At 34.8% G+C, this 19,106-nt stretch overlaps 1 protein-coding gene and 1 long non-coding RNA gene across 3 annotated transcripts in view; both read right to left on the bottom strand.

The window, feature by feature from the left end:
* Positions 1 to 1,510: 1,510 nt before the first annotated feature.
* LOC122608747 lies at positions 1,511 to 2,953 on the bottom strand. Its single transcript, XR_006325316.1, has 3 exons — positions 2,637 to 2,953; positions 1,994 to 2,509; positions 1,511 to 1,899 (listed from the first exon to the last, which is right to left on the bottom strand). It is a non-coding gene; the product is annotated as an uncharacterized LOC122608747 (long non-coding RNA).
* Positions 2,954 to 13,122: 10,169 nt separating this feature from the next.
* The window catches only part of LOC122606629 (pathogen-related protein-like), a 32,036-nt gene continuing 26,052 nt past the window's right edge, over positions 13,123 to 19,106 (bottom strand). Inside the window, exon 4 of one of the 2 annotated variants that reach the window (XM_043779467.1) lies at positions 13,123 to 13,471. In XM_043779467.1, coding sequence (XP_043635402.1) covers positions 13,328 to 13,471 — 144 coding nt within the window. In that variant the 3' untranslated portion in view covers positions 13,123 to 13,327. The remainder of the gene's footprint in view (positions 13,472 to 19,106) is intronic. The other variant, XR_006324967.1, reaches the window with a different exon arrangement.

Below are 19,106 nucleotides of genomic sequence, written 5' to 3'. Positions count from 1 at the left end.
TTCTCATCACCCTAACACAGAAAACACCAACACCATAATAAAATGCTTATACCAACAACTTCAACCTTACATTTTAGTCACCCATAAGGTTATTTGGGTTGGATTAATGGTTTGGATTGATGAGTTGTTAGTTCATATATATTTGTGTAAACACCATTGAGCTATGGTTCTTTTGATTTCTTTTGACATTCTATTCAATCAATGTTTGCATAATGACATTGGTTCCCAACATTGTCATTATGATGGGGAGAAAATAGTATGATTGATTTTTGATTGGGGAAGAAATTAGAATGATTTTAAGGATAAGAAGATCAAGATCAATAATGAAGGGATGCTCACTCAAGATGTTACAAAAAGTTCAAAAATGCTCTAATCAAAGACTGTAATTACTCATGAATTGAGGAGGAGCATGATTACTTTCATAAAAGAATTTCCAAAACCTTATTGAAATGTTTACTCTCAAAAGTGTTCAAGATGATGTGACAAAGATCAAAGCTTCAAAGAACAAAAGGCTGAAGATTCAAGACAAAAGAAGAAAAGTTTCAAAAAGAGTCTTCATTAAATTAAAGATCTTCAAGTCATACAACAACACTTTACCAAAAGCTACATTGCACATATCAAGGGGGAGAGTACATATTTCTGAAAATTCATTCCAAGACTTAAAAGAAAAGACTTCAAGATTCAAAGATTGAAGAATTCAAGACAAGTTCATACCTTCCGCATTTCAAAAGACAACTTTGATCTTTGATTCAACAATCCTCGAAGATTTAATACACACACACTCATCATTCTCTGTTCAAAAAGGAACATTGAGAATCAACAAATGATTTAACTTCAAGAAGTCCAAGACCAAGACTGAATCAAGTTCTCCAAAGACAATGAGAAAGCTTTGAAGACTTGTTTCAACACACTAATTGTCTTCACCACCGGGCTCATCAAATTCATTCCTACAAGACAAAACAACACGTACTTCAGACCTTACAATATATCACTAAGGGGGAGAATGTTAGAAATCCAAAAATAGTGATACATTGTAATTTAAGTTATGGACTTACTTGTTAAGTCATGAGTTGATGATTTCTAAGGTTAGAAATCCAACATGTACATTTGTAAATTCTTTTTAACAAATAAAGCTATGGTGAATATTTATCTATTATCTTTGGTGTTGAATACTCGACTTTCTGTACATCTCATTGTTCCGCCTTAGTTGGGGTGTTACATATAGGGTTTAATTTAACAATGAACATTAAATAGGTTGAAATAATAATAAAAACAAAACCCTAATTTTTATATGAAAATCGATTTTTCATTAGAAATTAAATAAGCAAGAAACAATTTTAATATTTAATTACTAATTAAATCGATGTCGTGATTAAATTAAACCATTGATAATGCGTTCGATGTCATGGTTACCAAAAACAGTATAAATGAGCAAACAATTAAGCAAGATACCACGACGATAATGTAACTTCAATAGCAGCCAACATTAACAAACAAAAAATACATGTATTAACAATATAAGTGGACATTCAATTGAAGTGAGAATGTGAAAATGGTTTAGATAAGAATGTATATGAATTGAAATAAAGGAAGGACAACATGGTTACAACCAACATTTTAGAAGAGGACCCGCGCGTTGCGGCGGTGATTATTAAATGTTTTATTCCTTACTTCCATGATCATCACATTAATCACCGGTTTGATATTATCGTACAAATGCAAGATTGTGCTGTGAATAAATAATCGGTGATATGGTTTCTACGCGTTGGCGCTGTACAATATGCGAGGTGATATGCAAACTTCAACGGATATGTTCTTTACTCATATGATATAAATCTACTACATCCGAATTTCATCTTAATTCGTCAGTAAGCGCGCTTTTGCAAACATGAATAGTATCTGTTGAATACAACTCATCCTAAGAATGCAAGACTCAATTTACATGAATACAACTAAGAAAAAAATGGAATAAAACAACGTTCAAAGAACATACTTGTATATCAGCTTTACAAAGAGGAGATGAACGCATATAACGTTCCACGTGTCCCGAAATGGAGACCTCCAATAGTAGTTTTACATCATTAGCACTTCCAATCTTATCCTTGAATGTCCTGCAACATTATATATATAACAATCCCAATTTGGACTGCTACAGTGCCGGCTTAGTTTGCTACAGTGCCGGCTCAGTTACACTAACTGGCTTGGTTGGCTAATGGTACAAACACATATGCATAAGGTACAACACACTTTTAACATTGCTTATTTACACTTACTAAGCAGCAGGTACAACTTACAAAGCATACCCATGTACATATCAATACTGAATTACTGATAAACATAAAACACCAAATCTTCCATTAACCACCGCCATCCGCCGGTAACCGCCGCCGGTAATCAGCGCTGGTCTCCTTTAATCAAAGAACCGGACTGTAGAAACTCAATAGTAACATTAAATCTATGCTACTCGTACTATAGCAACTCGCTACTGATGCAACTCAAACCGACAAATCTGAAAACAAACCACCAGCATGAATCATCGTCAGAATAGCTGCCGCAACTCAAAGAGACTAAAGAAATTCCTGATAAAAAAAAAATTAAAAAACAACCACAACTCTTTGCGTTGAAAAAAAACTTACGGGCTTGCCGTTGGTTTTGATGGGTTTCTGAGGGAAGGTGACTGATCCGACGTAACGATGCATCTTCCGTAAACGACTACCACATGATAACAAAATCTAGAGATTGTGTAAAAATGAGTGAATAGCAACACCCAAAAAGGGTTTGGTCATTGTTTAAGCGTATACGAAGAAGATTTCAGAAGTTGTTATCTTAGTTTTTTTTTATAGATATAAAGAAATAAGATATGAAATTTGGAAGAGAATAAAAAAGGTGGAAGAAAGAAAAAAATACAAAGCAAACATCACGCAACAAAAGACTCTGTGTAAAACAACTTTTAAAGGGTAATATGATATTGTGAAAAATTGGAGATGGTGATAAAACGGTGGGTAGGTAAAAAGAGAGATAATTTTATGGATTGAGTAATTGAATTGGATGTCAAAACTATGGGTGGAGAAAAAGTCATTTTCTTTTGTTTTTCTCAACACATGTCATTGTCTACAATGTTGAATAAAATATAGCTGGCAAAAGCTATTAGATTTGGCTTATTGTGTTAGTTCTTTTTTTATTTTGAAACAAAAGTAATTTACAAGATTCATGTAAAAAATAAATCGATGTTGCCTTTATAAGTATACTCCAAACTATAGTTCAGATATATGCATAATTATGCAATGTTAAGACTATTTTGTTAGATTTTACATAGTTTGACTATAGTTCAGATATATATTTTATTAGATTTTACATAGTTTGGGTTGACATATAGGACAATGACTCTTATTGTAAACACCCACGAGTTATTGCTTCTAATTTCATGAAGTTCACTCATGCACATAATAATAAATTTATAAATCTTATAATACTGACAGTTTAATAATGTTTAACAATTAAGTTCAATTCTATTTAAAAAAATAGATAATGAGTATTAATTTAAAAAGGTTTAAGATAAGTACAACACTTATAAATACAAAATATATCAAAATATATATTGCATATGTGTGCATATATATTATGGAAAATAAACAGCTATGAATGTTCGTAATTTTTATGTAACATGTGCATTTTCGTCCGTTTTTAAAGTACATATAAAACTAACAAGGAACGCACACAAATTATGAGCCCCGGGCAACGCCGGGTACTCAACTAGTTACATTATAATACATATGTATCAAAATAGATGAATAAAAAGGGAAAAGAGCAACTAATCAAAATGCAGATAATGTTTCACAAAAACAAAACTAATTGCCATTTCGATTTTTGAATTTAAAGGAATATTAATTTATATCTAGAGAGGCAAAAGCAATGAAAAATAGTCTTGGTAAAAATACATTACGCTTTGAAGACTGTGAATTCATCGTTCTTGGTACCTTGTATATAGACGATTATTCATCTAAAAATACACTACGCTTTCAAGAATAAGCAGTTCTTGAATAAAGTTAAAGTGAAATTGTTCTTTAAGCTTCTACATCTCCATTTCCCAAATTGCCTACCCTCCCAAATGTTCGCCGTTTTTTCTACATTTTTCAAAATTGAACCGTGACAGCAACATATTCATTATTATAGAGAATATACGTCAGAGTTTAGCTTAAGGTAGCAAGTTTAACCCACTTACATACCAATTAGATCATTTGGGTTGTGTCCCATCTCAAAGGTGTAACTAACGGTCTTTATTCTCTACTCTCCACATATATATAGTCTAATTTATTGTATAGATCAACTATTGCAAAAAATTTTCCTTTACCCAAAAGGGGATAAGTTTAGCTTAGAAGGAACAAATCAAACAGGACTAAGAGGCAAAAAATGAACAAAACACTCTAAAACACTTAACACAACAATTCAAGTAGAAACTCTCTGTATTATCATACTATTGATTTAATGGTGTTTGTGACCTGCCTGATGCACACTTTGACCTTCTTACCGACATGGTGACATGTAACCTCTAACTTTTGAGCAATAGTTGTAGCTCACTGGTTAGCAGCACAAAGCATTAACGGGTTCACACAACAAATTACAGTAAATAGTAGAAGTACTAAAGGGATGGAACATGTTACCAACAACATTTGCAAAAGTGCATGAGTGCCAACATGTGTTCGACAAAAGTTCTCATCCCAAACCAAAGTCACTAACTAATTAATAATACACAAATTTAAAACATATAAATTAACATAGAAAGAAATAAATCTCAAAAAACTCACTGTATCTTTTCAATAGCAAAAGAAGAACATGATGAACCCGCTAATCAATAACTAAAAAGCCTACTGTCCAAGAAAAAAATACAACATTCAAAAAACATATCAAAAAATTTTAAAGGTCGTGAAGATACCCGATTAAAAACGCCAAAGAAAATGGAACGATAGATCCTATGGTGAGATTTATAACAAACTGGTACATATAATACAGGATAGTTTAACCATGCTGTCGGGAATATCAAGAAACGTGAATATTCTTGACTTTCTCGGTGAGTGGAAAGATCTATGAGGTTAAGAGAAACAAGATAAGACATTAACTTAGTCAAGCCGTCTAAGTTCAGCATTTGGATGAGATAGATCCACCTGTTTAAACATGCAATTATATATGATTATAAGTGATAACATAATTAGAGCATATGATCCATCTATGTAACTACTACCCAAAGTATATACCCTTATCTTTTATCTTTTAAGAATTGAACACCTCCAACGTACAGTGCTCTACTTGGGTTTCATATTATTGTGAACTATCGGCTACAGCATAACATGGCAGGTTTTAAAACACAAACGGGGTTCCCACAACATATTAACAAAAATCAGAGAGAGCATATAATATACGTAGTACGTGCATGAACTGTGAAGATGGTAAACATGTTTCACAAATGTTGAATTAATCTGGTAAAATTTTAATGACGGGACAATATCAATCAGCCCAAAATTATGCCAAAAAGAATGTAAAGACTGCATAAATCCAACTAAAAAGCAAACATCTGCAAATCTTAAATAGCAATGTCAAGTAAACTATATTCAAAACATAAGCTAAATAGTTCCCCATAACTTCCCACTTATGTTTGAGAATTCTACCATCACCATAATCCATAGAAGATTCAAGACATCTCTCATTATACAAAGCCCATGAGAAATTCTAACGTAACTTTAGATAAACAAAACTAAATATCGAATATAAAATATACAACAAAATTGAAAAACCACAAAAATTATAAAATACCCTAATCAGAAAAGAAGGAAAAATCCGAAAATTTACCGAAAAAAGCTTGAAAAAAAATTGATGTTGCTGTATGATGACACTCTGCAATTAATAAGATACTATCAGATGTACAACATATCAATCAGAAAATAATAATAACAGAAACTAATGGCGGTGGTGGTGATTTTGTTCGGAATTCATGGCGGTGGTGGTGATGGTCGGATTTGGGAGATGGGTCGAAAATCAGAGGTGGTGATGATGATGGACGGTGGTGTGGCGATGGATTATAATTGAGAGAGATATGTGTGTTTGTGTTTAGTGTGCAGAGAAGAATGGGGGATGTGTGTTGCGAATGTGGGTGGGTTTTGTGTAGGTGTATTTTAGGTAGAAAAAAAGTGTTTGAATGTCTTAATCTCAATACCCAAGGGATTATAGATACTGAGAGATGTTCCACGGCTGAACATAATAATTAATAAGGTTTCTTTTGCTTTTGGTTTTATTCGACTTTCGTTTTTTCGACGAGAATCGAAACCTATACTAGCGTTAATTATTACAATATATATAGGGTATAAATATATCCTTAATAACTTAACCTTCAAGTTAACATTTTTTATAGTTTGACTTGGATTAAAATTCCCTAAATTAATAATTACATGTTAACTATTAATTAGTATTTAATAATTTGTATCTAAGGAGAATGAATCATTTGTATCTAGAAAAAAAATCAGGCTGCGGTACGTTCTGAAAACCCTAAACCTAAGAACTCTTTTCCTAGGGCGTCGGGTAGCAACTTCCAAAAAGGTGTTTCGTTTAAAGACATTCTGAAAGGGCAATCAACGCTATCAAGTAATCATCATGAGACTGAGAACATCATACTTGACGATTCGTATCTAGGTATTTCTCAAGTTTTCAAGCGTGCACTAGTTGCACGATGTTCAAGTTTGAGTATTTTGAATTCCATTTATTCGATTTTGGGAGAGAGTGGTATGCGTGTCTCTTTTTTGCAATACTTGGTTGGGTTAAACATGTTGTTGGTTTTTAATGATGAAATTGAGGCTGAATTCTTCTTGAGCAATAAGAAGTCTTGGGAGGGATGGTTTACTAATCTGGAGTCGTGGAGTGGTCAGTCTATTTCGTTTGAGAGGGTTGCTTGGGTTGGTCTTTTTGGATTACCGCTGCACCTTGCAACGGCAGAGGTGACCAACAAAGTAGGGGCTAGGATTGGCAAGCTGGTCAGTCCTTCTGTGGCAAAGGAAAGCGACGTCAACAAATCTATGGAATGTGTGGGAGTCCTGGTCGGTGATGGGGAGAGAGTCAAGAAAACTCTCTCACTACAGTGCTACTGATACAACTTGCCAATCCTAGCCCTTACTTTTAGGGTGTGGGTGGAAGAGAAATTAATCGATTGGTGTCCATCGTGTGGGACATTACAATTCTCTTCTAAAAGCAATTCTGAGTCAGAAGGTAAGTCAAATGATGAGGTGCAAACCCAAGAGGGAGAGATCGTTAGTAAGAGCGCGACAGGCGAGACAGGTGAACATCAGTCTTCCTCTTTTCGTTTTGCTTCCCCCTCCACTAATAAGAAAGGGAAGAAACATAATGGAAGAGCGAATAAAAACCATCATGATTGGAGCTTTGGGGTAGGAAGTGATTCTTCTCGTCCAAAGAAAAGACCAAGAGAGGGTGATGCTTCTGATGTAATGGGAGACTTGGGAGGCCAGAACAATGGGGATATTTCGAGTGGTATGTTGAACAAAGGAACTGAGGTGGACAAAGAAGGTACGAAGGAGGTTGATTCGTCTAGTGATGTAGCTGTGGACGGTCTGTCTAGTCGGGATCATGGGAAGTATAAAATTCAAGATTCGGTATGTATGGAGATTGAGGTTGAGGATACTATTAAGTTTGGCAAAGATTTGAGAGTCAACTTAAAGGGTAATAACGAGAAGATCGAGCAGGTTTTAGTAGGAGAAGGTATTAATGCAGGATGTAAGTGAATTGCTTGTCCTTAAATATAAGAGGGATCAGGGGGGTCGGAAAAGGTAATTGGGTTCGGGGTATTAAAAATAAAGAAGGTGTTTCGCTTATCGCTCTTCAAGAGATTCAGGCTTCAGGGGTCTCCGAAGAGTTGCTTTGTGGTTTTTGGGGTATTAAAAGTATGGAGTTCGAGGTGGTTGAGCCATGTGGACGGTCGGGGGGATTGGTTAGTATGTGGGATCCAACGGTATTCAAAAAAATCGATTGCTTAAAAAATAACAATTTCTAGATTCTTAAGGGTAAAATCAAGGAGATTGAAGACGTGGTGTTTGTGGTGAACGTGTATGCTCCTCAAAATAGCAATGACAAGAGAAATTTGTGGAATTCACTGTCGACTATTATAGGTAGAGAATCGGGGGTTTGGTTACTCATGGGGGATTTCAACACCGTTCGGGTACCAGAAGAAAGAAAAGGTTCTCAATTTAAAGCGAGATCCGCTAGAGATTTCAACCAGTTTATAAACAGCAATGATTTACACGAGTTCCATATGAGAGGAGGAAAGTTCACGTATTTGATGGAAAATGATCGAGGGAGAAAACTAAGCAAGATCGACAGGATTCTCGTGAGTAGGGATTTGATGGATAGATGGCCGACAGTCTGCTTACGCGTTCTGCCTAGATTATATTCGGATCACAATCCTCTTTTTTTGAAAATGGTGGAGAATAATTATGGTCCGAAACCGTTCCGCCTTTTTAATTCATGGTTGGAGAAACAGGGATTCGATGAGGTCGTAAATGCAGCCCTTGAGACGTTTGTGGGGTATGGGGCTCCTAATGTTATTCTCACTATGAAATTTAGATGGATTCGTGACAAACTAAAGGATTGGCGTGAAGAAATGGCAGTAAGTGTTGGGTCTTTTGGGTTTTATCAAAGTCATATTATCCTTATAACATGAAAAACGCAGCGGAAAAATGAACCTTTCATTATGTTATATATAGTTAAAACCAAATTTTAACTTATAAAAGAAAACCCCAAACAATAAGGATCCATGTATATGAATGTCATACAATCAAAATAACAACCATAGGGTGTTTAGAAGACTACCTTCCTCCAAGCTTATGAGAAGGTTGATATGAAGAAGATGATGTTCTTAAATAAGGCAAGTCTTCAAGATAGAAGTACCTCAAGCTTGTATACCCCAAGCCTCCAACAAACACCCAAATATGCTAGGATTTAGACTTGAAAAACCCTTCTCCTTTTGCCTTGTTTGTGCCGAAAATCAAGAGAAAAAAGAGAGAGTTTTTGCACTTGAGAGTTGAGAGAACACTATAGCAAGTGCATGTATTAAGTGTGTGTTTCCAATGTAGCTAGTGGGTTATATAAAACAAGCAAATGCATGTGCATTTTGGGTGGGGGTGGCCGGCCTCAAGGTGAGACCACATGGGTCTCACCAACTCAAAATCCACTTGCATTTTCCTTTTATACAATATATATAAATGTATTATAACATGTTATATACCTTATGTAACATATTATGTATTATACATAACACACATAAGTGTTTATTTTGCCAAATAAACACATTCACATATTTCTCAAAATAAATTATCCATATAATTTACTTATATTTCTCAAGTGCATTTATTTAGAAACCCATTTCCTAAATGCTTCAAGTATTGATATTTATTTAAAGATCATATCATATAAATACATATCATAAGTGTTTGTCTAACTTGTTATTGGGTATGACCTGACTTGGATCATCACATACTAGCCACGTCAATTTAATATGTGTCTTGGGCATCCGAAATTCCAATAGTAAGAGAAGGGGAGGAATCTGAAATGTGTAAAAAAGAATTACAAGAGTTAGACTTGAGATTAGAAGACTACGACTTCACAGAGGATGAAATCTGGACCCGAATGGAATGTAAAAAAAACTTATTGGAGATGGAACGGGTTAAAAATCTCGATCTTAAACAAAAATTGAGGGTTAAATGGGCGGTCGAAGGTGACGAGAACTCAAATATTTTTCATGGTCTCATTAATAATCAGAAAAGAAGTAATGGCATTCCGGGGCTTATGGTAGATGACAATTGGGTTACTAAACCGAGTTTGGTAAAAAAGGAACATTTATGGGTTCTTTAGAGATAAATTTCAGGAGGCTTGGGGTGCCAGACCGATTCCCGAGTTAAATTTAAGATCAAAGTTAGCTGCTAATGAAGCTGAACTCATATCAGCGAGATTTACTAAAGAAGAGATACGAGCTGCTGTTTTTGAATGTGGGAAAGATAAAGCACCTGGCCTGGACGGTTTTAACTTTAAGTTTTTGAAGAAATTCTAGTGCAAGTGTGAGGAAGACTTCTTGGCTATTTTTAACGATTTTTTTCATGCAGGTAGCTTTAGCAGAGGATGTAATTCAGACTTCATTACTTTAATTCCTAAAAAAGTGGATCCAGGAGAGCTGAACGATTACAGACCAATTACTTTGGTAGGAATTATCAGCAAGACGGTTTCTAAGGTGTTAAGTAATCGGTTGAAAAAGGTTTTGAGCCCGCTTATATCGAATAATCAAACAGCGTTCTTGAGTGATAGGTCGATATTGGATGGACCACTGATTCTGAATGAGCTGATCTCGTGGCTAAAAAATAACAAGAAGCAGACATTCCTTATGAAAGTAGATTTTAATAAGGCTTACGACAATGTTAACTGGAACTTCTTGCAAGCCGTAATGACACAAATGGGGTTTCCAGCTAGGTGGTGTAGATGGATTCACGGGTTATTGTCGACTGCAAGAGCTTCGGTATTGGTTAACGGATCACCTACATATGAGTTCCAATGTCAAAAAGGTATGCGTCAGGGAGACCCGATTTCTCCATTTCTTTTCTTAATTGTAATGGAGGGACTGACGTGTTTGATCAGAAGTGCAAACGAGTTGGGGCATTCAGTGGGTTTGCGGTTGCCATATAACGGGCCGAGTATCTCTCTTCTTTTGTATGCGGACGACTGCCTCTTCGTGGGGGAGTGGTCTGATGATAACGTTACCACCGTATCGAAGATTCTAAGAGTATTTCACATTTGTTCAGGACTTAAAATCAATATTGGGAAATCCAATTTGTATGGTGTGGGGGTCGAAGTTCAGGAAAATAAAAGAATGGCGAATTTGATCAAATGTAAAGACGACAGTATGCCTTTCAACCACTTAGGAATCCGTATAGGGGGTAACATGAACAAGATCGCTAGTTGGGAATTCCTATTCGAGATCTTTGAGTCTCGTCTTTCAAGATGGAAAGAGAATTACATATCGATAGGTGGTCGAGTGACTTTGATTAAAGCCGTCTTGGAAAGTCTACCTACATATTATCTTTCTCTCTTTAAAGTCCCAGACAAGGTAACTGAAGGTCTTGAATCCATCATGAGGAGGTTTCTATGGGGAGGGACAAAGGAAACGAAAAAGATTAATTGGGTTGCATGGGAACGGGTCACGTCTCCTGTTAAGGATGGAGGGTTGGGTTTAACTCGATTGAAAGACTCAAACATGGCATTGCTTGCTAAATGGGTGTGAAGATACAGAGTCGAGCCGACTGCTCTATGGCGAGGTGTGATCGATTCTCTTCATGGTTCCAACAGAAGCTGGTTTTCGGTTCCTGTGAAGAAAACTTTGACTGGTGTTTGGAAGGCACTCATAGTTGTAGTGGATAAATTTAAAGTCAACGAGAAGAGTATACTGAATTTAATTAAAGGTGTCTGTGGTAATGGTGAACGTATCAGATTTTGGTTGGATCCATGGGTTATCGACTCTAGTCTTAAAGAGAGGTATCCCTTGCTATTTCGGTTGGAAAAGGAGAAAAGGTGCACTGTGAACAGTAGGTTCTGCCCCCTTACAAAGACATTCCATGGTGGCGACAGTTGGTTCTCGGTTCTGGTTAGTATAGAAGTGGTTAACGAGTGGGAAAGTATGGTGAATTTACTTGCTGGGGTGAGATTATCGTCAAACATGGATACATGGGAATGGATGGGGGACTCTAGTCGCATATTTACGGTTAAGAGTGCGAAAAAGTTCATTCGAAGTGGGGTGGACGTCAGTGGCCATTTTGTTTTTGACTGGGCTAAAGGGGTTCCATTAAAGTGCAATATTTTCATGTGGAGGGCAGCTCTTGATCAAGTTCCTACGTATACAGCCCTTCAAGCCCGTAACTGTACTTTTGGATCCATTCTTTGTGGGAACTGTGAAGCCTGGGACGAGACTATTGATCATTTAATGTGTTATTGTCAATTCGCTTGTAGAATCTGGGATCTCGTTGGACAATGGTGTAAAGTGGGCTCGATTGTTGCGTCCAACATCAAGGAATCGATCGAATTGGCAGATAGGATGCAACTTACTTCAAAGCAACGAAAGGTATTCACATGTATAATTTTTACCACGTGTTGGTTGTTGTGGAAGATGAGAAACGCCAAGGTGTTTGATCAAGCGGAAATCACAAGCGATGAAGTCTTTCTCAAGGTTAAATCAGTAGTGTATCTATGGTTTAAGAATAGGTCGAGTCATGATAGCATTAGTTGGGAGGAATGGACTAATTTTGATGTAAGGTAATCACCGTTGTAATCTGGCTACTCCGTAATTTCGGAGTAGAGTGTTATATGAAAGATTCTTACTTTTCGGAAAAAAAAGTATTTAATAATTAGTATTTAATAATTAATAACTCATATTTATTAATTAATAAATAATTTTAATTAACAATTCTAGTTAATAATGTCCAATGTCATATTTCTCCATTTTAGTGACTATAAATATGCAGATACAATATATACATATTATCGGATATCGAAGTGTCATCGTGTGTCACCCTGTAAGCTTAAATATTTTCCGGACATGCGTTTATATTAACGTTATCATATCTACCAATAAACTAAAACTGGATTGAGATAATTTTTTAAAGGACACGTGGCGTAATCCTTGATCGACACATGTCTTTTTAATACAGTTATTTTATTAAATTAGTTTTTTTTAATTGTATATAGATTCAAATTCCTTTTTAGATTTAGAATTAAACTTTAATTGATGCCTAATTAATACAAAAGACATTATAACCTTATTTGATATATCGTTTTCTTATTAAAAAATTGTCTTCTTTTCTCTCTTTATTCTTCTAACACCTATTGCTTATAATAAGATAATAACATGAAGACTTCATATATTTGAGTTTACGATCCGAAGTCACAAGGCTATTTATCGTCATTAACTATGATTACAAGTTTCAATTTTGATTTGATTCTAAAAATTTTAAGGTAAATTTAAAAGTCTAACTAAAGATATATTATATTTATCATTACTGTATATTATAATTTAGATTCGATCATCGGTTTACATTAACCACAATTTATTTCATACTCACGAATCATGTATGAGGCATATTTGAATTTCTTATAATACAATCTATACAGTTATCGTACATCGTACACGTATTAAAACTAGTACCAACCATAACATGATTTGTTTAAGTAAATGGATTTCTAAAATAGATACATTTATACACTAGCCCTTTAAAAGTAAAACTGGTGGCATATATTAAGAAAAAGGGCATTTGGAGGACCCTACATCGATGGTCAAATCTCCCAAGTCGGTTTCTCTTCCACCCTTAATCAATCCAGCAAGTAGCTCTCCTCTATCGTAAAAAAACTCAATCTTCACAATCTTGAATTCTTCATCCAACTAAAGTAAGAATTTAAAAGAACTTAGACATTGAATCAAGTCAACTTCTAAAAAAAAAAATTTATGATAATCATTTCAAATTTGTGTGTGATCTCTCATTTATATATAATAAAACCTTTAAGTTTAAATCAAACTTGAAATTGCTAACTCAATCATTTTAAGATTGTTTTATTTCTAGCATGGAAATTGTGGGATGTAGCAGTAGTGCGTTCAACAACTTTTAATAGTAGAATTTTCCGATGAATTAGAATTTTATAATAACAAATAAAGAAGGGTAATATTTAAGCTGTTTTCACATGGGGGAATATATAAGAAGAGTAAAACAGTCAAATTTGATAACTCTGGGCATGACTCACGTAATTAAATTATTTGAGGTACGAAAAGTGAAATTTGACACCAACTCAGATACCATTTGTATAATTTACCCAAAAATGAATTGATTCATGTTTGCAATTGATTCAAGGATTAATTGATGTTTTCAAAGGGTCAATTGGGTCTTTAAAGATGTATTGAAAGGATTTGGAAAGTTTTGTGTCTTGGTGTGTTGATGAATTCGGAATGAATGAAACAAGAAAATCCCGTTTTTGGTTAATGTACACGAAGTGAAGCCCATTGGATTTTTGGTGCGCCCCACTCATGACCACTACTGCACCTCACTAGTTTTGATCCGTTTAATTTATGTAATGGGTATTTAAGTGTCCAATAAGTATCCGTAGGTTCCATAACTATCCTACAAGTTATTTAGGATAGATTATTGATTATATCCTCGTTATAGGCTGTCAAGAATACTTTCTAAGGACGGTTGATCGTTTATTGGTCATTTTGAGCAAGTTTGAGGTAAGATAACATACCTTTATCACGCGGAGGAACACAATGAACTTATGATTTAATAATTAACATACATTAATGATAATTTGAATGTCTAATACATATGTTGGGTATGGGAATCATGTGAGGGACGATATAGGAATTGCTATATGTTGATTATGCCATGTTTACTATGGGTGGTAGTGGGACGAGATAATGGAATGTGCTTTTATGTGAAGATATCTAATGTGTGATATTCTTTGTCAATTGATTATATGATAAGTCGTGTGAATGTTGATTAGTGTCGATAATTATGATGTTGTTTGTGTTGAATGGCCTATTACATCTAGTTCACTAAACTCAATAGGAATGCGATGTCACGATGCACGATAGGGCTTTAATGGCAAATGAAGTTGATGACGGATTCATGATATGCGTTGAGATAATGTTAATGTTAAATTAATGATGTATCTAATAAGATAAAGCTAACAAAGAAATAATTACATGGTTTGTAATGATGATTAATGCTTTGTGTCGACTTGAGATGATATATGTTGAAACGTGATGATATGTGAGCTAATGTGACGATATGTGACGAATGTGACGAATATGACGAATTGAGACGACTCAAGTAAAAACTAAGTCGAAAAGTGTTAAGCTTAACCCATGCTAGTCATTTGGGCTAGTGTGCTGAGTTGAGTACAAGGGGATAGTCATGATATCTCCCGAGTGACCCTATTTAAGACGATTGAGTATTTCATATGGTGTGATCAACCAAACTAAGACGAATAGATACTCTTGGATTGGCCTGCGTTTCCTTAACGACAACGATGGACCATTGATAGGTCTACCATCATGTTGGGTGTGAAGTACTTTTGGTCATATGACCACCTACACACAACCCTTCTGTGAAGTCCCTCACTCGATGGTTTGACCCACAAGTGTAGAATACAACAAGTCAAGTAATCACTAGATAGGACTAGTATGAATATGAAAAGTCAAGTAATCACTAGATAGGACTAGTATGAATATGAAAAGTCAAGTAAGCACTAGATTGGACTAGTATTACAATAAATATAAATGCAAGAATATATATAGAGGAATACGTACTTAAGCAATATAAATATAAGTGTGATAACACGATTTCTAGCACCGAATTCACGTCATCAATGGCGGTTTTGGATAGTGTGTGTTCTTGGTGTTTGTGTGTGTTTTGAGAGAGAAAGTGTGTGTGTGTAAATTGGATGATTGTGATTAATGTGGTTATGAAAGGTTAGGTTATGATTCCTAAGGTGTGAGGGGGTATTTATAGTCTAATTATACAATTATGCTAATTATCACAATTAGCCCCTCAACCTAAGTAATCATTAACCTATGACTTAACAACAAGTAAGTCCACTAAACTAAATAACAGTTTACCATTATTTTAGATTTCTAACATTCTCCCCCTTAGTGATATATTGTAATGAATGAAGTATGTGTTATCTTGTCTTGTAAGAATGAATTTTATGAGCCTGGTTGTGAAGACAATTGGTGTGTTGAAACAACTCTTCAAAGCTTTCTCTTTTGTCTTTGGAGAACTTGATTCAGTCTTGGTCTTGGACTTCTTGAAGTTAAATCAGTTGTTGATTCTCAATGTTCTTTTTGAACAGAAAATGATGAGTGTGTGTGTGTGTCTTGAATCTTCGAGGATTGTTGAATCATGAATCAGAATTGTCTTTTGAAATGCGGAAGGTATAAACTTGGCTTAGATAATCTTCGATTCTTGAGTGAAATTCAACTTCTTGATTCTTCTAAAGAGGATAATGAAGTCGAACAAGTCTTTATGCTTTCTTGAGTGAATTTTATCTTCTTGGAATAAAGTTTCCTGAATAAGTACTCTCCCCCTTGATGTATGCATTGGAGCTTCTTGGTAAAGGATTATTGTATGACTTGAAGATCTTGAATGAAATGTGTTGATGAAGACTCTCTTGAAGCTTTACTTCTTTGACTTGAATCTTCTAACCAATCTGTCAACTTTTTGAGGCTTTGATCTTTGTCACAACAATCTGAACACTTTGGAAAGTAAGCATTTGAATGAAGTTTGGATAAATCTCTTATGAAGTAGTCATGCTCCCCCTCAATTCATGAGTATAAACAATTTGGAGCATCCTTGAACTCTTGTAACATCTTGAGTGAATATTCTTTCATCTTCGGTCTCATTCTTATCTTTGAAATCAATTCAGATTTTCTTTTTCAAGCCAAGATCTCAATCAACTATGATCTGGCGAAAATCTGAGCTCAATTGACTGAAATATTTGTGAAAATCTTTGTCATCATGAATATCTTGATCTTCTCATCTTTGAACGATAAACCTTTTGAAAACAACTAAACACAGACTTTTCTCCTTGTTGTCCTTATCAATCATTCTTATTTCTTTTCAAATCAATCATAATATTTTCTCCCCCTCATAATGACAAAGTTGGGAACCAATGTCATTATGCAAACATTGATTGATTAAATGTCAAAAGAAATATCATGACCCATGGTTAGATTTTGTGTACATGGAGAAATGTCGACCATCGAAACATCAACCCAAACCATTAGCCCAACCCAAAGAATCCTAGAGGTGACTAAAATGTAAGGTTGAAGTTGTTGGTACAAACGTTATAGCATGGTGTTGGGGGTTTTTGTGTTTATGAGATGAGAAATGAAACCGGATAAGAATGATCCGTTAGCATGTTCAAAAATTGAAAGGATTAATGAAATGATCGATAGAAATGTATAACATTTTTCCAGATTTCCTATGTATCATTGAGATATGCACAAAGAAATATTCTAACATAGTTCGGTCTGCGGCTTTTTCAACCACAAGATTGCTTCAAAGAATATAAACCATGGTTAGTACAGCCGAAGCGTTCGATAACCACAATCTATTATCCTTAAAGACTTTCAGGAAAAACCGAGGTCACTTTTAGACTTCTCGTTAACTCAATAACCACATAAATGTAATTATGAGACCTACTTTCAATGTCGGAAAAGATGTTAGCATTGGTAGGATTTCCATTTGATCATCGTGGAATATCAATTAAGATATCACTACAAATGTCCCGGCTATATCACAAAGATAAGCAATAATATCATAAAGATATGACTCAAATGTGTCCTAATGAAAAGAATAATGATCAAATTAATGACCATTCAATAACTCTAGACACAAAGTGAACAAATGAAGTCGGGGACTGGAGCAGAGTGTCGCCCTTTTTCAATATCAACATCTTCCAAATGAAGAGTCAATAAAAATGTGAAAAATCTCTGTGAGAAATAAAAAAGTATTTGTTAAGAAACACTTGAGTGGTTAGGTAAAGATGTGCATCGCTTCACTGGGTCCATGAATGAAGACTTCTTCAATATCAAGATATCAACAAATGACATCCGATACAAACCTGTTTTACCCGACGATTTGAGAATTTAGGGAAGGGTATCATTTCTTTTAACCCTTTTCTCTCAACATATCACCTTACCCTCTCACTTTTCGACTTTACTCCCTCCATCCTATTTGCACAAAATCATCATCACTCAAAATACCCTCACTATCTAATGAAAGAAGTGAATACTCCGGGGTTAGAACTCATCGGCGATGATGAAGTTCATGGAGTGAATTTTGAATAGCCTAGTCGCTCATGTGCAAACTAATCACCGAATCTTCATGTGATTGAAAAACTTTGGAAAAAATCATCAAGATGTGTATGAAAATGTTTATTACACATTTGACGTTTTTGAAATCACAAACTCCCCCTTAATCTATGCAAGAATAGATCAAAATGTTTTCCATAGAAAGGTGGAGCAAAAACGGTTTTTGTGAAATCAAAATGATTTTACTAAATTTAACTCAATCAATTGTTCAAGATATGACAACTTGGGAGTACACAAAGGCGTTCGATCCTTCGCTTCTCATATCAACAATTGAGAGTTTGAAAACTTTATTTGAAAGTATTTAACCACTATTACACATATATATTCATATAAGACCACTTGGAAGTACACAAAGGCGTTCGATTCCTTGTTATCTTATATCAATCTATATGTATAACAATAGGTTCTCAGAATGTATAATCTTTCTAAAATAAATAAAACATTTAAGAACGGGTTGCATATAGAGTATATGCAAGCCACTTTAAAATAAATAACACAATGAAGAACAGGTTATGCACAGAATATGCATAAGCCATTTTAAAATCTTTTTGTTTGTTTTTTGAAAATTTATAATTTTGTATTTGATTTTATCTTTTCAATTTTTTTTTTATTTTGATTTTCTAGAATGTGTCAAGAATTCCTTCAAAAGTAAAATGATTTAGGGGTCAAGATACAACATACCAAGCTTGGAGATAAGAAAGTTAAACCGCTTCTCATCCAATGGTTTTGTTAACAAATCTGCAAGTTGATAGTCAGTTCCCACAAAGTAGAGCTCGATGTCACCTTTCTCAATATGATCTTTGAGAAAATGATATCTAACATCTATATGCTTTGATCGAGAGTGGTTTACTGAGTTGACTGCAATAGCAATGGCACTTTGAGAATCACAATAGATAGGAATATGATCATATTTCAGACCATAATCAGTTAGTTGAGTCTTCATCCATAAAAATTGAGCACAACAACTAGCTGCAGCCACATATTCAGCTACATCAGTTGATAGTGACACACAATTCTGTTTCTTGGAAGACCAACTCACAAGTTTATCACCTAAAATTGTAAAGTACCGGAAATGCTCTTGCGATCAAGCTTACAACCTGCATGATCTGCATCTGAATAAGCAGTTAGATTGAATCCAATATCCCTTGGATAC

Source organism: Erigeron canadensis, chromosome 7, assembly GCF_010389155.1.
Source record: "Erigeron canadensis isolate Cc75 chromosome 7, C_canadensis_v1, whole genome shotgun sequence".
NCBI lineage: Eukaryota > Viridiplantae > Streptophyta > Magnoliopsida > Asterales > Asteraceae > Erigeron > Erigeron canadensis.
Note: the sequence above shows the minus strand (reverse complement) of the source record. Positions and strands in the feature narration are given on the sequence as shown.